This window comes from Kogia breviceps, chromosome 7 (genome assembly GCF_026419965.1).
Source record: "Kogia breviceps isolate mKogBre1 chromosome 7, mKogBre1 haplotype 1, whole genome shotgun sequence".
NCBI lineage: Eukaryota > Metazoa > Chordata > Mammalia > Artiodactyla > Physeteridae > Kogia > Kogia breviceps.
In genome coordinates, this window is record NC_081316.1 from 113,207,665 (window position 1) to 113,231,800 (window position 24,136).

The 24,136-nt window shown below is 41.4% G+C and overlaps 1 protein-coding gene across 1 annotated transcript; it reads left to right on the plus strand.

The window, feature by feature from the left end:
- The first annotated feature begins 2,111 nt into the window (after positions 1–2,111).
- PATE1 (prostate and testis expressed 1) lies at positions 2,112–4,532 on the plus strand. Its single transcript, XM_059069916.1, is given in 3 exon segments — positions 2,112–2,196; positions 3,451–3,621; positions 4,399–4,532. Coding segments are annotated over 3 exon segments (390 nt in total).
- Positions 4,533–24,136: the final 19,604 nt, after the last annotated feature.

Sequence of the window (24,136 nt, forward strand, 5' to 3'; positions counted from 1 at the left end):
TGCAAACCAGTTCATCTGGACCATTTTTCTAGGTTCCACATATATGCGTTAATATACGATATTTGTTTTTCTCTTTCTGACTTACTTCACTCTGTATGACAGTCTCTAGATTCATCCATGTCTCTACTAATGACCCAATTTCGTTCCTTTTTATGGCCGAGTAATATTCCATTGTATATATGTACCACAGCTGCTTTATCCATTCATGTCGATGGGCATTTAGGTTGCTTCCATGACCTGGCTATTGTAAATAGTGCTGTAATGAACATTGGAGTGCGTGTGTCTTTTTGAATTATGGCTTTCTCTGGGTATATGCCCAGTAGTGGGATTGCTGGGTCATATGGTAATTCTATTTTTAGTTTTTTAAGGAACCTCCATACTGTTCTCCAGAGTGGCTGTATCAATTTACATTCCCACCACCAGTGCAGGAGGTTTCTCTTTTCTCCACACCCTCTCCAGCATTTATTGTTTGTAGATTTTCTGATGATGCCCATTCTAACAGGTGTGAGGTGATACGTCATTGTAATTTTGATTTGCATTTCTCTAATAATTTGTGATGTTGAGCAGCTTTTCATGGGCTTCTTGGCCATCTGTATGGAGAGGAAGAAAACCTTCCCTTCTTTCATGTGTGCCACGATTCGTCAAAGAATTAAATATGGAATTCCTAGAAGGAAAGGAGGGGAGATCTCAAAAAGTCGAAGAAAGAAATGTAAAGGTGTAAGAGAAGATGCTAAAGTTCAGGGCATTGAGAGGAGGGAAAGGGACAGACCTTCTAGTGAATATGCAGAACACAAAAACCAGTGATGTCGAGTGTGTGTGTGTGTGTGTTAGAGAGTAATACATGATTACTTCATGGTGTTATTTCAAAGGTTCACCAGAGTCCTAGGTGTCACAGGTAAGCAGTTAACTAGTTATATCCCCTTCCTCCTTCCTCCCTGTATGGAAATGTCCATTTGCTCTTTGGGCGCGTAGTAACAACCCCCAGTATGTTCTGGAGAGCATCTCTTCCATATGTCACTCTTGCTGTCCCTGCCTCTTCAGCCAACATCTGTCTTAGACTACTACCCCACTTTGCTGTAGAGCTATAGTGTGCTCTATTACAGTCTGCTTCCTTCAGGTTGCTGTTTCTTTCCCCTGTATTTCTTTGCCCTAAGCATGGGCATAGAACCTTCCTTCAACTCCTTGCAATGACAGCACAGACTAAGCTGCAACTCCCATCACAATTTTTGGAAGGTATAGGAATAACTGAAGGAAACTAAAAGAAAACTTAGAATGAGATACTAAATATGGCTGTTCTTAGAATCCACAGGCTCAATCCCCTCTACAGGAATTTTACATTCAATCACCACCCTAATTGATCACCTAGTCACTCTCAGAGTTAAGGTAACACCCCCGCCCCCCCCCCCCCACAATTCCTGGCTCGACATCAAGTGGGAAGGACCAGCTTACCTCCCTCCAGGTGAAGTAATCTCAAACCTCTTAGTAAAAGTCTAAGTCTCGACCACTGGGAACTCCAAGTACAGGAAGCAGTTTCCTCCTCAGCTCTCATTTTCTACCCCAGGGTTTAATTTGTTCCAGGATTATTGACAGTGGGAAACTATTTCCTTCATGATTATCCTCTGTCAATGCGTCTGAATCTAACCTCTCCATCTCTCTTCCCCATTCCCTATAGTACTGAGTTTTAAAGGCTCTGTGCTTAGCCTTCTTTTGGACTTCCTGCATTCCAATGATTTACACTCACATATTCTCTCAGCTTGAATGAGCATCTTAGTGTAAATGGCTCTGAATCCAACCCACCTAGCCTGGATTTATCCTTGTATTCTCCCATAGTGTGGTATAATGAAAAGACCACAGAACATGGCATCAAAAATTCTGAATGCTAGGACTGAAATAAATTGGGTCCAGGACTTACCTAGGCAGTCCCTCTTCTCCACAATTTGCCAAAAAGAAAAAATTTTAGAGTCCCTGGTTTCCCTAGGAGCAGGAAATGCCTTTGAAGGACTTCTGCAATGTCCCCACCCCTAGCCCTTCCTGGGGAAGCCCAACCTGGTAGATATATAAACAGGAACCTTGCAGCTTCCTGCTCTACCCTGCTGTTTTCTCCCTCCAAAATGGGCAACTCCCTCCTGCTAGGACTCCCCATCCTCCTCTGCTGCTTTAGAGGTGAGTCCTTATGGTTGACAGTTGGAGAGACGTGTCCAGGATCCTGGAATGGGTCGGGGTTCACATGACAGAAGTTCTCTTATGAGAGCCATATGGTAACAGAAGCTGTCATTCTGATGCCATGACTTTTGTCCACAACGCATCATGTCCCTGGGACCTTCACCAAAGTCTTAGTCTGCCCTTGTAGAAGGAAACAGGTAGATTATAAAGGAATTGAAAAGATTTTCACAGAAGCTGTAAGGTGAGGTTTGTAAAATGAGGTCTTCAGAGAGTGTATCTTTTTTCTTTTCCAACAGTACTGTACGGGTCATTTGCAGACAAAGAACATAAAAGTGAGTAGAAATGGATCAGTGGTGTGGGATGGGGAATTTGGGGGAAGAGAGGAGATGAAAGGGGCAGGCTGAGCACTGAGGGTTGAAAGGAATCCAGAGATAGACCTTGAATTTCAACATTCAACAACTTCTTCCAGCAGGATCGGGTTGGGATGGGAGATGATTTTAAGTTTGATGAAAAAACATGAGCAGCAGTTGACAAGGTTAGGGATTAGTGTATTAAAAAGCAAGAAAAAGGGAGAGGGGGAAGTGGAATGTTGATTTTTAAGGCACTAGCTGGCTAAATCCAAAGTGTAGCAATTTCATGGATTTCAGAGGCTTTCCCCCTTGTCAGCTTCCAGGCGCATGTAGGTAAGAAAGTCACATAGGTCAATTAAAAAGAAGGGAATGAGGCACACACACACAAAATGTGCATTTATCTTTTTCCTTTGAGTCTGTGCTGTATCCTAAGAGATGGGTAGGGGAGGCTGAGAGGCCCTCTAGAGGTGAAGAGAATTGAAATGAGGGAGACGTGCAGATATGCCACGAGATGGGGGACTAGGCTTTGGAGGGATGTGAGAGCCTAGAGTAGCTCCAGGTTAAGAGTGCAGAATGGGCCTCATGTGTTACAAGGCTTACAGTGACCCTGGGCAAGGGTAAATCTTAGAGAAAATCGCAGATACGTTTTATTTCTCTTTGCCAGCACAGTCCATGAACTATTTGTTGGTGAATACCGTATTCCTGGTGAGTATGAAGAGCACCTGACCTGATTATCTCAGTTTTGATTTTGTTCCCCTTTTCCTTAACCCTTCACCTGTTTTACAGGCTAAAACTTCTGAGACCATAAACTTTAGCCCCTCTTTTGACTTAGCCTATTTTAATAGAGGTAGATGCCCATGTTTAATGAGTCTCTGACAAGGCCCTCGGGGCTCCCAGCAGACTTCGAATTTGAAAGGGGAGGTGGGTCCTTTCGTAGCAGTGTGAGACCCGCTCTCACTTCGACTTCACTACTCTCTCGCCCAAATTATAGAAATTATTCAGTGTAGGATGTGCCACCTCCAGTTTCCAGGAGAGAAGTGTTCCAGAGGCAGAGGAATATGTACTGCAACAATGGAAGAGGCTTGCACAACTGGGAGGATTTTCAGAAGTAAGTTGTGGGTTTGGGGAAGGAGGAAGGGGCAGAGGAAGCAGACAGGGATACATTAGTCATAGTAAAAAGGTGGGACCTTACTTCAGCTCAGGCAGTCTCAACTCTGGGAGGACTGACTATCTCTACCCCATCGCATGCCATAATGAAAAATAGATAGAGGTAGTCTCTAAGGGGTGGGGGTCTGTAGCTATGGAATCAATATTTTGAGAAGCCTGAAGAAAACAAGGGTGACTTAATTGGGGGGAAAGGAGAGGCACAATACAGCCAGTGGAGAACAGTTGCATGTTAGAGTGAGGAGGGCAGTTCTTTGTCTTTGTCCCTGCCTGGACCTCCTTGTGGGTGGTTTTAAACTGTGAAAATAGAGGGGCCAGTGTTAGCAATAAATATTGACTAAATGGCTCTTCATGGGTAAGACTAAACATCATGATTTCTCAGTTTTCTTAGCCTTTGTGCTGAGCGATTCCTTAGTATTTCTACCTTACTTAAACCAGTGTTAACATTCCCAGTAGAAACATCCAGCTTGGGCAATCCTTGAATTGCTGCTGTCATTACATCCTCATATCCAGGAATTTTTTTTTTAAACTACTCTGCTATTGCTTTTCTTTTGGGAAACCCCCAAATTCCAACATCTTCCGATTCTTCACATTTGAATAACCAAGCCTTGAACTACAGAAGGTTGTTTTTGTATGCTGGTGCAGGCTGGAAAGAAGATGTTTTTTGTTCATTTGTTTTTCCAGAAACCTCTTTGCTGATCTGTTTCTCATCCTTCTGCAGATGATGGTACACCCTGGTTAACCTTTAGGGGCTGCCTAAAGAACTGTGCTAATGTGAACAATATAAAATGGAGTGTCTATCTGGTGAACTTCAGGTGCTGCAGGAGCCGTGACTTGTGCAATGAAGACCTCTAGAAATCACTGGTCCTTTTCTGACTCCAGTCTCTGGGTGGGTGACATTGTTGGCGCCACCTCTTCACAATGATTTTCTAAAAAAATACATTTCATATGGCAAACATATGGCTTTGCCTTCTGCATATGTAAGAAAAAGCCCTCTCTTTTTCTATCAATAGATTCTCTGCCTTGGCCCCTGGCGGGGTGAGGGGTAGGGAACACCTTGAATACAAGATCAACACATCCTGCAGGTTGTTACAGAACCTAGTGCTTCCACTGAATGCCCAAGTTGCTTCAGAAAAGGAAGAAGATAGGTCAGTTCTTTTCCCTGCTCCTTCCCTTCCTTCTGTGACAGAATATTTTCATTTTTTTCTCTTGGTATTGTTCTTCTTATCTCACTCCAATTAAAGCATATAACTCTGGCCTCACGGGGACGGAGGGGGCAATGTGAAAAGAGATGACTTAAGTCTTCATAATTTTGTTCATGAATGCTATTCCTAGAGTGAGGAGCAGGGCAGAATATAGAAAGAAATTTGTACCAGAGCCATGAAGAGAAAAAGATTTTCTGCCTTGTAGAATGAGACTCTCTACGGAGTTGGGGGTTGGAGAAGAAAAGGAGAAGGCATGCCTGGAATTCTAGAGATAGTATTTGCACTCTGCTTCCCTGGCAAACTCATAGGAAGGCATCAACCCCTAGACAGGGAAGAGCTGTAGTATGCTTCCAAGGAGATGAGACCAGAAGTAGCCACACAAATATTCTCATGCCTGCAGTGTGGCATGGAGGAAGCTGAGATCTGTGGGGTCTGAGGAAGCCATGTGGGTCTGTCCACTAGACATTTCAGCAGCAACCTCTGTGGAGAGCTGTCCCCATGACCAGATGCCTTTCCTCACCCTCCACCTCCACCTCACACACGCTCAGGTCTTCCGCTTGTACAGTTCTAGCACATACATCCTGCAGGTTGTTACAGAACCTAGTGCTTTCACTGAATACCCAAGTTGCTTCAGAAAAGAAAGAGGATAGGTCAATTCTTTTCCCTGCTCCTTCCCTTCTTTTCCTCTTTTTCCCTTCCTAGGAAAAAATAGGAGTTGGAAAATGTATGCTCATAAGGATTGACTACTGATTCCTAACAAACTGATAGGATGAGGCCTGAAAAGGGTGATTAATATTATAAAAATATAATAAAGAAAGTTACATTTCTTCCATACCCATATTGTGTTTTCTTCTTTCTCTCCTCTCCAAACCCTTCCTTAATTTCATCAACAAATATTTATTTTAAAAGTCCTGTATTTAAGGCACTTCTGGACCTTAGGATACCGTAGTCATGATCGCTATCCTCATGTATCTAAAGCAAGAATGAAAATATAAAGAGATAATTAAACATGCAAGTTGAAACAAAATAATAAAAAAAATAGGTGGGAATATTTGGTACAAAATATAACAAATTTTTTAAAAGCCCACAATAGATGAAATATAACATGTATTTCTTGAAAAAGATGAGCGAAGAATTAGGCAGTTGGAAGATCAGAATGAGGAACTCTCCCAGAAAACAGTAAGAAAGAAGATGTAGAAACGATGACCATAGAATAGAAAGGCTTACAGAGTACAGACCTAAGACATAAGGAAAAACATAAGCTAAATATAGTAAAACATAAGTTATATATAGTAAAACATAAGTTAAAGACTATGAAAGATGACAAATCTTTAAGCACTTCCAGTAAGAAAGAGCATGAAAAGCATAAAGGGAGAAAGAATAAATGCCAAAGTCTTAACAAAGAAACTTAGAACAATGTATAAATTCAGAAAAAGTCAAGTCTAAGTTTTATTTCTGGCATAGCAGATTGTTAATTAAGATAGCCGTTTTCATGAACGAGTGCAACAACTTTGAAGTCAAGGTTCTTAAAAGAATCTTTTGGTAAGGGAAAACAACATAATAAAATTTTTTTTATAACTTTCTCCCCATGGATAAGAGAATAAGAATAATACTTTGTGGATGTTCTCAATGTATTAATTTATCAGAACCTGCTTTATGACAAAAAATATTTTGTATTTTATGCAACTATAGAATATTTTCTCATTCTTATCTTTCTTGGACCCTTTAAGATTAATCTAGTATTTGTCATTTTATCTTCTCTATTACCTTTTTAATTATACATTCTTTAATAATTCTTTTTTAAATAATTCTTCTAATAGTTATGCATACTTAACTCTTTACAGTCTACCTTAAATTAGTACATTTACCACCTTATTAGCAACCCAAGAACACTGTAAGAATTTGATTCCATTTACTCACTTCTGCTTCTTGTGCTACTATTGTCACTGTGTTGTTGTTGTTTATTGTGGTAAAACATACATAAAACAAAATTTACCATTTTAATCATTTTTAAGTATACAGTTCAGTGGCATTAAGTACTTTCATGTTGCTATACAACTATCACCACCATCCATCTCCACATGGATCCTACATCCATCTTTTTCATCCTATAAAACCAAAACTCTGTATCCATCAAACAATACTTCCCATCCCCTGGCAGCACGTTCTATTTTCTGTTTCTTAGTTTGACTATATTGGACACCTCATAGAAGTGCAATCATCTAGTGTTGTTCTTTTGTGACTGACTTATCTCACTAGCATAATGTCCTCAAAGTTCATCTATGCTGTAGAATGTGCCAGAATTTCCCTCCTTTTTAATGCCAGATTATATTCTATAGTAGGTTTATACCACATTTTGTTTATCCATTCATCATCCATTGATGGACATTTAGGTTACTTCCACCTTTTAGCTATTGCAAATAATACTACAATGAACATAGGTGTACAAGTATCTGTTCAAGTCTCTGCTTTCAATTCTTTAGGGTATATATCCAGAAGTGAAATTGTTAGATCATATAGTAATTCTGTGTTTAAATTTTTGAGGAATTGCCATACTGTTTTCCACAGTGGCTACGTAATTTCACACTCCCACCCAAAGTGTACTAGAGCTCCAATTTCTCCACATCCTTACCTACACTTGTCATTTTCTGTTTTTATGTTAGTAGCCATCCTAATGGGTGTGAAGGGTTATTTCATTGTGGTTTTTAAAAAATATATAAATTTATTTATTTATTTTTATTTTTGGCTGTGTTAGGTCTTCGTTGCTGCACGCGGGCTTTTCTCTGGTTGTGGCGAGCGGGGGCTACTTCTTGTTGCGGTGCGCAGACTTCTCATTGTGGTGGCTTCTCTTGTTGCAGAGCACAGGCTCTAGGCGCGTGGGTTTCAGTAGTTGTGGCACTCAGGCTCAGTAGTTGTGGTGCACAGGCTTAGTTGCTCTGCGGCATGTGGGATCTTCCCAGAGCAGGGCTCAAACACGTGTCCCCTGCATTGGCAGGTGGATTCTTAACCACTGCGCCACCAGGGAAGCCCTCATTGTGGCTTTTACTTGTATTTCCCTAATGATTAGTGATGTTGAGCACCTTTCCATGTGCTTATTGGCCATTTGTGTATCTTCTTTGGAGGAATTCATGTCCTTCTGTCCACATAATCAGCTGGCTGTCTTTTGTTGCTGTGTTATAGGAGTTATTTTTTTAATACATTCTGAATATGAACTCTTATCAGGTATACAATTTGCCATTCCATGAGTTGCCTTTTCACTTTGTTGATTCTGTCCTTTGATGCACAGAATTTTTAATTTTGACATATTCCAATTTATCTATTTTTTCTGTTGCCTCTTATATCTTTTTAAAAATTGAGATATAGTTGATGTACAGTATTATATAAGTTACAGGTGTATAATATAGTGGTTCACAATTTTTAAAGGTTATACTCCATTTATATGTATTATAAAGTATTGGCTATATTCCCTGTGTTGTACAATATATCCTTGTAGCTTATTTTATACATAAGAGTTTGTACATCTTAATCCCCTACTCTTATATTGCCCTTTCAACCTTCCCTCCTCCCACTGGTAACCACTAGATTGTCCTCTATATCTGTGAGTCTGCATCATTTTTGTTATATTTAGCAGTTTGCTGTAGTTTTTAGATTCTTCATATAAGTGATATCATACAGTATTTGTCTTTCTCTGTCTGACTTATTTCACTTAGCATAATACCCTCCAAGTCCATCCACGTTGCTGCAAATGGCAAAATTTCATTCTTTTTTATGGCTAAGTAACCTTCTTTACCCATTCATCAGCTGATGGACGCTTAGGTTGCTCCCATATCTTGACTATTGTAAATAATGTTGCTATGAATACTGGGGTGCATGTATCTTTACAAATTAGTGTTTTTGTTTTTTCCAGATATATACACAGGAGCAGAATTACTGGATCATATGGTAGTTCTATTTTTAGTTTTTTGAGAACCTCCATAATGTTTTCCACAGTGGCTGCACCAATTTACACTCCCAGAAGCAGTGGGTACCCTATTCTCTACACCCTCACCAGCATTTGTTATTTGTGTTCTTTTTGACAATAGCCATTCTGACATATGTGGGGTGATATCTCATTGTGGTTTTAATTTGCATTCTCTGAAGATTAATAATGTTGAGAATCTTTTAATGTGTCTGTTGGCCATTTGTATGTCTTCTTTCAGAAAATGACTATTTAGGTCTTCTGCCCATTTTTTAATCAGGTTGTTTGTTTTCTGATATTGAGTTGTACGAGCTGTTTGTATATGTTGAACACTAACCCATTGTCAGTCACATCTTTTGCAAATATTTTCCCCCAATCCATAGATTGTCTTTTCGCTTTGTCAGTGGTTTCCTTTGCCATGAAAAAGCTTTTAGGTTAAATTGGTCCCATTTGTTTATTTTTGCTTTTATTTCTTTTGCTTTAGGAGACTGGTCCAAAAGTATTGCTACAATTTCTACTATAAAGTGTTCTGCCTATGTTCTCTTCTAGGAGCTTTATGGTTCCATGTCCTACATTTAGGTCTTTAAACCATTTAATTTTTGTATATGGAATGAGAGAATGTTCTAATCTCATTGTTTTACATGAGGCTGTCTGGTTTTCCCAGCACCATTGCTGAAGAGACTGTCTTTTCTCCATTGTATATTCTTGCCTCCTTTGTTGTAGATAATTGACCATAGGGGCATATGTTTATTTCTGGGCTCTCTGTTCTGTTCCATTTATCTATGTGTCTGTTTCTGTGCCAATATCAATTGTTTTGATTATTATAGCTTTGTAGTATAGTCTGAAGTCTGGGAGGATTATACCTCCAGCTTTATTCTTTTTATTCACAATCACATTGGCAATTCAAGGTCTTTTGTGGTTCTATATAAATTTTAGATTATTTGTTCTAGTTCTGTGAAAAATGTCCTGGGTATTTTGATAGGGATTGCATTAAATCTGTAGATTGCTTTGGGCAGTATGGTCATTTTAATAATATTGATTCTTCTAATCCAAGAGTATGGGATATCTTTGCATTTATTTGTATGATCTTCAATTTCCTTCATCAATGATTTATAGTTTTCAGGGTATTGGTCTTTTACCTCCTTGGTTAAGTTTATTCCTGGGTATTTTATTCTTTTTGGTGTGATTTTAAATGGAATTGTCTTTTTACTTTCTCTTTCTGATGTTTCATTGTTAGTGTATAGAAATGAAACATATTTCTGTTTATTAATCTTGTATCCTGCAGGTTTGCTGAATTCATCTATTAGTTCTAACTATTTTGGGGTGGAGACTTTAGGGCTCTCTATATGAAGTTATCATGTCATCTGCAAATAATGACAGTTTTAACACTTCCCTTCCAATTTGGGTATTTTTCATTTTTTTGTCTGATTGCTCGGGCTAGGACTTCCAATACTCTGTTAAATAGAAGTGGCGAGAGTGGGCAACCTTGTCTTGTTCCTAAATTTAGTGGGAAGTCCCAGATTTCACTTGAGTGTGAAGTTGGCTGTGGGTTTGTCATAAATGGCCTTTATTATGTTGAGATATGGTCTCTCTATACCAACTTTGATGAGAGTTTTTATCATGAATGGATGCTGAATTTTGTCAAATCTTTTTCTGCATCTATTGAGATGATTGTGTGATTTTTATCCATCCTTTCGTTGATGTGGTGTATCACACTGATTGATTTGTGAAAGCTGAATCATCCTTGTGACCCTGGAATAAATCCAACTTGGTCACAGTGTATGATCCTTTTTATATATTGTTGGATTAGGTTTGCTAATATTTTGTTGAGAATTTTTGCATCTTTATCCCTCAAATATATTGGCCTGACATTTTCCTTTTCGTACTGTCTTTGTCTGGTTTTGCTATCAGGATGTTGGTGGTAACATAAAGTGAATTTGGCAGTGTTCCCTCCTCTTCATTTAAAAAAAATTTTTTTTTGAATAGTTTGAGAAGGATAAGTATGTCTTTATATGTTTGGTAGACTTCCCCTGTGAAGCCTCCTGGTCCTGGACTTTTATTTCCTGGGAGGTTTTTTTTTTTTTTTTTTTTCTGTGGTACTTGGGCCTCTCACCACTGCGGCCTCTCCCATTGCGGAGCACAGGCTCCAGACGTGCAGGCTCAGCGGTCACAGCTCATGGGCCCAGCTGCTCCGCGGCATGTGGGACTACCCCAGACCGGGGCACGAACCCGTGTCCCCTGCATCGGCAGGCGGACCCTCAACCACTGCGCCACCAGGGAAGCCCATCCTGGGAGGTTTTTAAACATTATTATTATAAATTCAATTTCACTTCTCGCGATCTGCCTCTTCAAATTGCCTGCTTCTTCTTGATTCAGTCATGGCAGCTTGTATGTTTCTAGAAATCTGTCCATTTTTTTCTAGGTTGTCCAATTTGTTGGCATATAACTGTTCATAGTATTCTCTTATGATTTTTTTGTCTCTATGGTATTGATTGTTATTTCACCTCTTTAATTTCTTTGTTCATTTGAGCCCTCTCTTATTTTATTTGTGGTGAGCCTAGATAAAGGTTTGTCAATTCTTTTTATCTTTTCAAAAAAAGAGAACTTGGTTTCATTGATTTTTTTTTTTCTATTGGTTTTTTTTTTCCTATTGGTTTTTCTTTTTGGTCTCTATTTTATTCATTTCCTCTCTGATTTTATTATTTCCTTCTGCTCAGTTTGGGCTTTGTTTATTCTTCTTTTTCTTTTAGGTGGTAGTTTAGTTTGCTTATTTGAGTTTTTTCTTGTTTATTTGGTAAAAGGCAAAAAATTTATGCATTCTGAAGAGAAACCAGAGTATTTTCTTGTTTATTTGGGATGGCCTGTATCACTATAAATTTCTCTCTAAGAACTGTTTTTTGTTTTTTGTTTTTTTTTGCATCCCATGGATCCCGGAAAATTGTGTTTCCATTTTCATTTGTCTCAGGGTATTTTCTGATTCCCTCTTTGATTTCATCATTGACCCATTGGTATTTTTAGTTGGATGTTGTTTAGCATACATGTGTTTGTTGTTTTCCCCTTTTTCTTTCTGTAATTGATATCTAGTTTCATACCATTGTGGTTGGAAAAAATGCTTGGTATGATTTTTATCCTCTTAAAATTTGTTGAGGCTTGTTTTCATCCAATCAGCCACTCTATATCTTTAGATTGGAGCATTTAGTCCATTGACATTTAAAGAAGGCTCTGAACCTATTTTTATTTTGATTTATGCTGCTTTTTCATAGTTTCTATCATTTCCTTCATCTATTCTCTTTTGGTTAACTTTGAAATGTCACATCGAGTTTCTATTTTAGAGACATGTTCTTCCGGTATTGTTTTGTTTTCCCTAATATGGTATTCAATTTACTTTTCTTACATATTATTATATGAGGTTCATTTGCAGTCTTTTTATGTCATACATATTTAAATTAAAGGTATTTTTCCAGTACGGAAGCAGATTCTTATGTCAGCGATGGAACTGGGCCAGGGGAGATTTCCTAGCTTGATCTCTTGAATGCACTGAAAGCAAAGTAGTTAATCGGTTTTTATCTTTGTAAAGAAACCTCCATAATAATTTCCAGGACTTGCTACCTCTTGTTTCCTCTCCTACCAATAATTGAACTTTTGCCTATTCCTTAGTCTTTTTACCCTGCTCAATTTCATTTCTACCTACAGCTCCTTTCTTGCACAGAATGTAGCTCGATTTTTGCAGAAGGAATGTTAGTGGCGTACTTCTATATTTCTGAGATCTTTGAGGGCTTAGGCTATTCTAGTAGACCCCGATTTTTTTTTTTTTTTTTTTTTTGTGGTACGTGGGCCTCTCACTGTTGCGGCCTCCCTCTCCCATTGTGGAGCGCAGGCTCTGGACACGCAGGCCCAGCGGCCATGGCTCACGGGCCCAGCCGCTCCGCAGCATGTGGGATCTTCCCAGACCGGGGCACGAACCCGTGTCCCCTGCATCAGCAGGCGGACTCTCAACCACTGTGCCATGAGGGAAGCTCCGACCCTGGTATTTTATATGGCATTTTCTTTTTACTATCCTATTTGTTCTGCCTTTTTTATAATGGAAATTGTGGAGATTCATAAACTATACTGCTAGCCTCCAACTTGTCCCAACTGAGAGACCATAGTCCTACCTAGACAGTCCTAAGCAAAGCTTTAAAATCAACCCAAGAACTCCACAGCAAACACCTTCAGCCTCCTAACAGCCTCTTCCCAGCTGCAGCTCATAACATCCTTCCTGGTGGCTGGTACCTCTGCCTGAGGGCCCATGGGCAGGTTTCCCTGCCCCAGTGAAACCACAATAGAACAACAAATAAATATATATCCAAAAGACTGAAAGAGTAAAAATAATTTTTCATTTTTCCAGTTTCTTTTTGTCACCATTAGCAGCACCTTACAAGCATAAATCAAGAAATCCACATACATGTGTTGAATACTCACAAGGCATGTTTTGAAACAATCAGCAGCTGTTTTAGAGCCCAGTCCATTAAAACATAAAGTCAAACTGGAAGCCCAAGATCATATAATATCTCTGGACAGAGCCTACTGAGGTTTCAGATCAGGTTCCTGGATTCCAATACAAGTGCAACTTGTATAAAATTTGCAATCAAAAGTTTTGAGATGTGATTTCCTGACAATTTTTCAATAATGAACACATTTCTATTGGAAATCTATGATTTTTACACACATTTATACAAAAGAAACCCTGTTTTTCCTGATATTAATAACCCTCCAGATTGAAAGTTCTGTACAGTTGGTTTGTCTTCTTTGATCAGTTTTGCCAGTTTAGGTCCACCACCAACTAAGGAATCTTTGGCTGGAAGAGAATTTTGGACCCGAATCTAGAACTACTGCACTTGCTCAGGGTCTGGTCTCCCTCACTGTTCCCTCTACTTCCCATTTGTTTGTTGTTTGTTCTGTAAAATATAAAGAATGGAGTTGGAAATTAGGGGGCGATGGGGTGTTGTAACATGGGGCAAAGGGGAGTCAGAATCTCATGAAAATCCAAGATGGGAAACATGCAGGACAGGCTCGGGAAGACCAGACCTGGAGTCTTGTGAATATGATGAAACTCTAGGGGCTTTGCCACAGTGCTTTAGGAATCTTCACATCAAGCATAGCTATAAATGTGTGACAGTCGGTCTCCATCTGTATCACTCAGTGTGTACCTGCTACTCTTCCTGCTACCAGTTACCTTCCTCACATTGTATCTCTTTATTAATGTGATGCTTCCTCTTAGTTTCTAGTTTTGACTTATTTGAGACCATTCGAGACACTAACCACACATCACAGTAAGTCCCCCATGAATCATTTCACATGTGCAACCTGCTGCTAGTATCTCCATTCTATTCATATAAACTAATTAAACAACCCTGAATGGAAGAATCTACCATATTTTCTACTTTGAAAGATGTTAAAGTATAATATTCATTCTAACCTGATGCAATTTGGGGGAAATTCCAGCATAAATAAATTGAAAATATTTTAAAATTAATTTGTATATTAAAATATTTTCTTCTTTATAGAAATAGAATATGGAAGAAACTAATAACCATCGTAAGCCTGCATATCAGGAGGAATACTACAAACCCTAGAATAATATATATGTATATATAAATATATAGCTAAGATTCATATAATAAGATACAGGTAGTCCTATGCAACATTTCAACATGCTTGAATATCAGTTTTCACAGTGTAGTTAAACAACACCTGTCCCCCAACAATGAGGCTGAACTTTTAGTTGTAACAATATTAACTGTGAACTATTGCATAAACTTTGCTACTAGCTCTTTATTCCAAACTCATTATGCAAATAAAAGATGTGCATCATGAACAGTAACAGTTACATCACTTCTTTTAAAGTCTTGGTGATTGGTCACTGAACATCTATTAGTTACACACAGATAGTAAAGCATGTAGTTGTGTCGCCTCCTTGTCTCCCAGTGATAAACCCATGCGACATTTTACAAAAGTAGATAATCAAAAGAGGGAATTAGTCAACAAATATGACAGAACAAAAAAATGAAAAGTGATAACACTGGAAGTGAAATTAAATGTTGTTAGAAGATTTGAAAATAGCCACAGCAAAGCAAAGATAGGACGAGACCTAGGCCTACATGAAGCTACAAGACAAAGCATATTTTAAAAGACTGATGAATATAAAAACAAGATAAAGTTGCTTCAACATCTCTTAGTTTAAATTGCACTAGGAACAGAAAGCCGCTCATGGTTGAACTGGAGCATTTACTTCTACTTTGGATTGAGGACTACAATCAAAAACAAATCCCAATCAGTTTGGCATTGAAGTTAGTTGCTACACTGAAGGAAAATGGTAGTCACAGGGACATCTGTTTACTGCCAGTAAAGGCTGGTTTCATCGTTTCAGAAGTCAGTATGAATTGATTAATGTTAAGATACCTGGTACAGCTACAAGTGCAGATAAGGATGCAACTGTGAAATTTGCACCCATATTCTAAGAATTACAGGCAGTCCTTGTTTTGCACAGTAGTAAGAGACTGTCCTGTGCAAAAAAACTACAGGATTTGGATAGAATGTAAATGGAGTTAGAAGATAAAGATGACCATGGGAGTGCTGACACTGCTGCCATTCAAGAAACTGTTTTAGATACGCAGGAGGCAGAACTTAGTGAAGGTGAATATAAAGTTTCAAGTGAGGAAAATCGTTGTAAAGGATGAATGTGTCTCTAAGGAAGTGATGTGTTGAAAAACTTCACATTGAAGGAACTCTCAGAGATGTTTCATGACATTTGACAACACAAAGGATAAAATTTTGGAAGCTGATTCAAACTTAGAAAGGAGTATGACAAGTTGCCAAACATAGATAAGATGCTCAATCCATATTATAAGTAATATAATGAAAAGAAAGCAAGCACTTTTCAAACTACTCTTGATACATTTTTAAATAAAGAAACAGGGCTTCCCTGGTGGCACAGTGGTTGAGAGTCCGCCTGCCGATGCAGGGGACACAGGTTCATGCCCCGGTCCGGGAAGATCCCACGTGCCGCGGAGCGGCTGGGCCCGTGAGCCGTGGCCGCTGAGCCTGCGTGTCCGGAGCCTGTGCTCCGCAACGGGAGAGGCCACAACAGTGAGAGGCCCGCGTACCACAAATTAAAAAAATAATAATAAAATAAATAAACAAAACATTATTAACAAAAAGAAAATGTAAGATGATGTTGCCATTGGGTAAGGGAAGGGCAAAAATTACTGGGAGAGATGGTTTCAAAATGTTAATCATTTTATTTGTAGCTAACCTGTTCAGTATCATATATACTTTCCTTTCCTTGTAGTCCAAATATCTTTGACTTTTCTGGGAGAGAGCTTCCATCATTACACCTGTTGTCATGATTACAGCAATATGTTTCTCTCACTAAGTCATGAAATATTTGGAACACTCCCTCTTCACAAGCCCTGCAAGATAGTGCTGAGTAGCGGTAGAGATGTCTCCCTAAAGATTAAAGAAAAGCAAATGTGACCACCTTGCTTACTCTCACCATCTTCTTAGCAATGACTTCTCCCCAGAACCTCAAGGTTTTCTATACACAGCAATGAGCCCCAAGGCTGTGTCTGCATCTCATCTTTGTCTCTCTAAATAGGACCAGGCAAAAGACATCTGCCCCCCATACAGCCTCCATCCCAGGTCCGTGTATGGAGAATCCCACTTTCCTCACCCTCCCCTGGTCCCAGTCTCCCTCCACATCTTGAGTCCAGGGACTGTGGGCACCATTGGTAATATTTTTTGTCTCTTTCTATCCCCGCTTACCTGTAACACGATCACTAAAGTAAAAGTGGTCTGTGGTACAACTCCTGTTATACAGCAATACATTGAACTTCCAACACTTCTTCATAGGTCTGCGACACTGCATTCCATTAAAATTTTTACAATAATTGCAAACTCGAAAAACTAAAGAAAGAGAGGAAGACTTTGATGCAGAGTTCTAGGGAGAGGGATTCTGCTCCAGAAGCCTGCCCCCACCTGTAAACATTTATACACTGGTGGTGTCACACTCACAAGAAGGATGCTGACACCCCTCCCAGCTTCTGTCAGGGGGTCATTACTCCCTTCAAGAAGTTAAGGAGCGCCCCCCACCCAAGGCTGGGGGCTGAAAGAAGACACTAGAACAGTGAGTGAGGAGAGTGGTGGGTAGTCAGGGAGGGTAGAGAGATGATGTGTAAAGAACTCAAAAATGTCCTCTCTCATTGTGGCATTATCTACCCAGGAACTGAAAATGAACTACACCGTACGTTTCAATGTCAGGACTCTGTCTCCTGTAAAGAGAAGAAAAATTCTCCTTGAACCACTTCACACCAGCCCCAAGAGTCAAGTCACCAAATCCCTCTCTTCCTCCCCATACATCCTCTGCCCACCCGTTTGCCCACCCAAGTGCCACCTTCACCAGGCCTTACTCTCATTCATGAAGAGCACTGTGAATATGCCCAGCAGAAGCAACTGGAACATCCTGGGGCCCATTCCTGAGAAGGTCCCAGTGGGAAGCTCCAGCTTTTTTTATCCCCATCACCTGCCCTCAGGCATCCCACTAGAATCACACAATCATAAATTTCAGGTCAAACCACCCGAATCCTCTCTACAGCATTCCCAAGAGACAGTACATCCTGTCTTCATTTCCACCTACTTAGAACTCAGGCCAGGCAGATGTCCCATGTCATTTTTGTTAGCTCTATCATGAGATACTAATTAATGTTGGTGTCGAATCTCTCTCCCTAGTACCTCTTCACAGGGTTGTATTTCTGTTTGTTGGTCTACGCAAAACATGTGTAAGTCCACGTCCACATGATGTCCACTCAGCTGTAACAAAGCTGGGGTCACTGAGCATCTATGAGTGAGTTTCTCAGGCCCTTGAAGGTACCACAACCCTTCCGGACATTCACCTCAGCATGACCTCCAGAGGCACTACATCCGCACAAAGTGAGTCACAGGGATCAGAGCCGATTCCCCAGATACGGTCTAACTGCCTGGTATAGCATCCCTCTCTGAGAGATGGATGGGACAGCCCAGGAAGGAAAGTGACCTTAGCTTCCCTCCAGCTTTATTTGTTAAAATTTTCAAGGCGGACAAAGATCATAAATGATTACAGTGGAGAGATGTACACTGGGGGTGATGGGGAGAAAGAGGAAGAAATATTTGGATTACTCACTAGAAAGGGAATGTGGCAGTATTAGAAAATATAGCTATGGATACAGATATATATATGCACACACAAAACTCCCTTACCACACTTCTCATGCCCCTTTCCTATTTGATTTTTTCTCCAGAGTACTTAACCCAGTTTGTCATTCTATAGCTTTTCCTTATTTATGGTTATTTTGTCTCTCTCCCCTCACAAGAACGAAAGCTCCACAAACGCAAGAGTTTCCTGTGTTGCGCTGCTTTCTTCTCAGCACCTAGAATGGTGCCTTGAACATATCAGAGAATCAAAAATATCTGATGACAAACTGGATGGCACGATTGGTATGGTTCACCTGAGAGGCACAAGGGAAGGGTGCCTCTGTTCTGACAGCCTCTAATTCCAAGTTTGCAGGATGAAGTTCCTGGCCTTCACCTTGCAGTTAGTAGTCACGACAGAGAAGACAGGCAGTGGTGATGGCAGACTCCCGTCTTGGGGAGTGAGTGAGTGTGGGGCCTCTTTACCTGAGTGGGCTCATTCCCAGAGCCAGACACACGCTCTACCCAAGGAGGATCCCTCACGTAATCTTCATGCTGACAGTACTCCCTGCACACCTGGGATGGAATCCCAAGTGTGCTACCTCCCTGCTGTGTGACCTCAAATCAGTTACTGAACTTCTCTGTGCCTTTGTGACTGCATAGGTGAAAACAGGAACTCTCAGAGGTATAGCTGATATAGTTGTTAGGACTTAATAAACTCACACGTGGGTAATGGCAAAGGGGAAGGAACAAACATTAAGACCCACGGGGTGTCCAACATTCTTCGGGCATGTGACACACTTCACCTTTTGAATTTTCTGAACAGCTTCGTAGGTTGGAAATAATTGACCTCATCTTACAGTTGACGACCAGGAGCACTTAAGAGTTGGAATATCTTTCCCCAGGTAACAAGGCACACATCTGTCTGATTCAGTTATCTTTCCACTCCACCGTGCTGTCTCCTCTCTACAATCTGGAGAAGGGTTCCTAGGGCTGGAGCTCTAGAGTGACATGTACCCTGAATCATCAGATGACAGTGGGAGAGAGGGAGAAGGGGTAAGAAAAATACTGTCTCCATATAAAAAAAAGAATCTCTCTCTTGCTAGCTGAGAAAATATTATTCATGGGCAAACTCCCACAGAAACTAGGGGTCCCACAAGCCTGACTGGGATTTAAAACTTACAGGCCATTGTCAGGAAAGTAATTCACGTAGGGACCACCTTTGTAAGTCTTGCATTTGGAACGTGTGAGACACAGGCAGCAATACATGGATGGAAGTCCCAGGGGGTCTGAGCTAAGAGCATTAAGCTTACCACTCCAAGCAAAGAGCCTTTTATTCTTCCTGGGAAGATGCTCCTGCATCAGTCATTAAAATCTGGGCCTGAATTTCAAACTTCATGCAACCCAAGTCTTTCCCCTGTGTTTGTTCAGGCAACTTTGAAAAACATTATTCTCAGAATAAAAGTCACAGAAACTTTGGAATTATACCAAACTTATTAAGAAGTAATTAAAATTCTCTTTGTGCCCCTGAATCTGAGAATAACAATGTGAATATTTTGCCATATCCCCATATAATATTATTTCTGTATATATATCTCATATTCATGTTATTAAAGACTATCACAGTTGACATGATATATGTGATATTCTGAGTTTTTGTTGTGGAATTTGCACCCTTATTTCTCTACCTTACTACCCCTCCTAGAATGTGAGGCCCAGAAGTAGAGATTCAGGAGATTCAGGAGCTGATCCCCTGGTAAACCCCTTTCAAAAGGCTAATACCTGAGCCTGCCTTTGACTCAACCAGAAGCTTTGCCAGATGCTTGGCCTTTCAACATCTCTCACCCCAGGACCTTACTGTGGGCCACAGACAGACCTGAGATACCTGGGGAACCTCTCCCTGCCCCAGATGGAGGAGGACATGCTTTCCAACCCTCTCTTTCCTCCCCACCTCTAAATGAGCCCCAAGAACTTGGTTCTCAGCACCCCCCTCTCCTGTGGCCAGGGCCTGCACTGGCTCCCCCCCCCCCACTGCCTCCCATTCAAGGCTGTTCCACTCCTTGCTGCTCTTTCCTAGACCAGGGGTGCTGTGGGACTTGCTGTCCTGTCCTGTCCTGCTCCTGTCCTATCCAGGGCACAAGCTGTCCCCATCCCCTATCTCTACAGAAGGAAGGAAAAGTAATGCCTTTGAGGCCAAATCAGGCTCCTCTGTAGTCATCCCAAAGTTGGGTTTACTTTGCCTCTGTAGGAGGACAGTGAACGGGCATGGGATGCAAGGGAAAATAAAATAAAAACAAAAATTCTCCCCAAATGTTTCCTGCATTCAGCAATATACTCTTCAAGCATTTCAGCCAACCTCAAACAAGCACTGCCTCTGGGCTTGCTCAGCAGGGAGGAGACCTGAGAATGGAATCACCTTGTCCCTGGATTGGTCCGTGAGGAGACAGAGACTTACTTTACTATGGGTTTCCATTAGAGCCCTCACCCAGGCAGGAGAAAGGATGTGTGTGGTGGGGAAACAGTCACGTCTCTTCCCCAGGACCTCTAACCTGCCTCACTCCCAGGCCAGCAGATCGCCTGACACTAAGACCTGCCTCCGATGCCTGCTCCCTCTAGCAGCCTGGATCAACCCCAGAATGTCACCCTGCATGTCTGGATCTCACCCCAGAAACCATTGACCCACCCTCTCCTCCTCTATATTCAGCCCAAATCTGCCTTCTCACCTGGCCCCACTTACCCTCCTTTAACCGTCTTCTCAACTTTCTAGTCTTGGATAGCCTTGAAGGTACGCTTCAAGGGTAAAATAGAGGAGTTGGACATAGAAGCACTATAGCCCAATGCCTTGATTTTACATCTACGAAACAGGACTGAATTAAAATTTCACCACAGTGTAAAGGCAGAGGGAGATCCTGATCCATGTCCTCTCAGTTATCAGGTCAGGAGTCATGTCTGACAGGTAAGAGAAACAAGGAACATGAATTTGGAGTCAGATATGGATTCTGAGTCACCACTTTTCATCAGTTCAGCTCCTACTACATGTTGGGCTTAGGAGCTTAACTCATGTAACGTAGCTGAAAAGGGGATCAGTTGTGGGAAGGCCAGGAATAACCACTAACTGTTTCATAAGGACTCCTCTGAAAGATCTCTCCATGACCCCATCTCCTGAGACTCTTCCTAGAATGAGTCACCAGGATCTCAGTCTCTAAGGCAGACTGGGCTTTGCCTTGAGACCATTCTCTAAAGTCCCATCCCATCACCCCAGCTACTGCCTTCCAGTCCGGAGCTCTGATAGTAGCCCACCAACTTTAGGAGTGATGAGTTCAGATGGGAGGCTCCTTCAAGCCACCCCAAACAACAGTCCCCAACCTATTTTCTAGGACTGCAGTCATAATGGATGCTCATCATGTGTCCTTCCTACTACAGGCTTCTGGGACATTGATGTGTCAGGCTGGAGAAGAGGGAGTAGAGGTTATACTGCCCCCTAGCCGTGTAGTCTGTCTGTTCTTGCTTACCCAAAAAAACCCAAGCACAATGCCCACCAGAATGATAACACTGACTTTAACTTCGTACAGTTTTCTTCATAAGTTCATTTGGAAGTGGCTGACACTTGCAAACATGACACTGTGGGATCCATTGTCTCTATTTCCTCAGGCCAAGAGTGAAGCAGGTGAGTGCTCACCAGGACTACCCAAATAAAAAGTCGTATGGTTGGGCTCAGGTAAGAACATGGAATGCTTTTTCTAGTTTTCCATAGTAGCTTTGATCTCCTAGCCAGAACAGATGTCAGAAACCTCAGCCAGCAGAAGCCACTCTCTGAAAGTGTCATCTGCCCAGAGAGGACAGTGGGCTAGGGCCTGCAGCTAAAGCTCTGGTTTGGGATGAGGAAGAACCTGGCAGGGCCGGTGGCTGAAAGAGTGGCCTGTTAAACCTTACCTGCCACCAAGGCTTAGATTTGGCTTGTGTGTTCCTGTTCTCAAAATCAGGAAGTTTCTTGAAGATGGAGGCTCAGGTTCAGAGCAGACTGTCCGGTTTTCCTTGGTGAGTGAACATCAAGGATGTTCACTGAACTCTGTAATTGTTCCTGGGTGAGACTGGGCCTCAGTCTACAATTCTGGATGGTCACTGTCTACGAAACAGTCAGAGAATGCATAGCGCCCCAAAAGCTTGCATTTAATGGCTAGGGAGGTTCTCCTTGTGTCTCCTATTCATTTATAGAGTTCCCAACTCTTGGAGAATGCTGGCAACCCACCAGAGCCCTTCTAGATGTTCCAAACTTCTGGGAATTGGCAGTGTTCTCTAGGTGGCTTGGGAGGGGAAGAGGAGGTAGTTGGGTAAAAGGAAGGAGAGAGCCTGCAGGGAGTGCCAGAATTCTTGGGAGACAATCTATTTCCCAGCCAAGCCTAGGTCAGGCAAAATTTCCCAAGCTTTAGCACACTGTAACAGGAACTTTATCAATTACTCAATGATTTTCTGAAGGCTCCAGATCATGTGAACTCATATATTACCCTCCAGTAGAGGGGAGAATCAAAAACTCCCTCACTCATATTACAGTTAGTGATGGGAGCCAGGAACTCAGCAAGAGAGTAATAGAGAGCTTCTGTCTCAGAGGGAGGGAAGAGAAGGCACTGCCCTCTAATCAGGAAGTTCCCTGATACTGTTCAAAAACTGCAATCAAGATTTCCACTGCTTGCCTCCCCAGATTCTCCCATGTACATGCCTTTGCTGTCACTGGCAATCTCTCTGCCTCTCCTTCCTTACTCTCTTTTCTGCACAGTGCCTTTGCTTTCTCATTCAAATATGTCACTCTTCCCATCCAATCTTGATTGGGAGATAGATAGTACTGGAGAGAGATAGATAAGAAGAATTCCTTGATCTCTACATTGTAGCCAATTGTGAAGGCTCCTATTACTGTGAACAACATGTTCATCCTGGATTAGCTGGCTTCTCTCTCCATTTCCATATAGGCCATTTAGATCACAAACATCTTACAATTTAGATAATATTTGTTATATGAATTTAAAGCAAAGACTTCCTGGGAGGTTTTGAATGTATCAAATAAAGAAATGACATAGAAACTATAACACTGTGTTTCAGAAAATTTATGTATCTAGATGAGCAACCTATTCTGCTACCGCATCACCCTGCACATATGGTAACACCAACACAGTCACCTCTCTGACTCCTGATTCATTTGGGTATATAATATTATTTAATCCTCTTGCTATCTCTCTTCACACATAGAGAGCAATATAGAAATCCCCTGCCTACAAAGGTGGTCTTCCCAAAGCAAAGTAGTAGATTCAAAAGTTCAGCTCATACTTTTGCAGCCAATCGTGGGCTTTCAAATTACAGACTATTTATTTTAAAAATAATGGTATTGACATCAGTATCATGGCAAATTGAGATGCATCCTTTGTCTCTCCCCTTTGATCAGTTAAACAGCCACAACTCAACAGAGCAGCTCTTCCCAACACACTCAGGATGCCAGAAAACCCATACATCTTTATATCTAAAGGTAGGTGGACTGGAATACAAAGAGGAGGCAGAACCAGGGCAACAGCACAAATGTTGCTTACAATCCTGGGTTCCTGGCCACTTTGGCTGAGCCTTCAGCCCCAGAGAATCTGGTAGCATCAGGAGAGATAGCCATATGCCTCTGGCCCCACAGCTGCGGTGGTGCTCACAGACACAGGTAACTGAACAGCAGGGACAGAGGAGCCTGTGACCTCATCCCTCCAGCCACAGAGGAATCCACAACTCTGGTCCCTAGGCCACCACCTACAGCAGTGGCTCCCACCAACCCAACAATACCCAAAATGGCAGAGGTATGCTGATCCCAGCTCCCTTCTTCCCCCACAGCAGTGGAGAGTGCAACTCAGGAGATCCAAGCTGCAGTGGAAGTGCTTGCCATCCCTGTGCCCTAGGAGGTGAGGCCAGAGACACTGGCAATAGTAAGACACCAATAACTCCAGAGGCTCAAGCAGCGTTAAGGCGGGCACTGGGCTACAGCCATGACAGAGTGCAGACTCTCAAACATAACCAGAGGCAGTTCAGGTGCAAGAAACCCCAAAAACTTGTACTATAGTGCCACT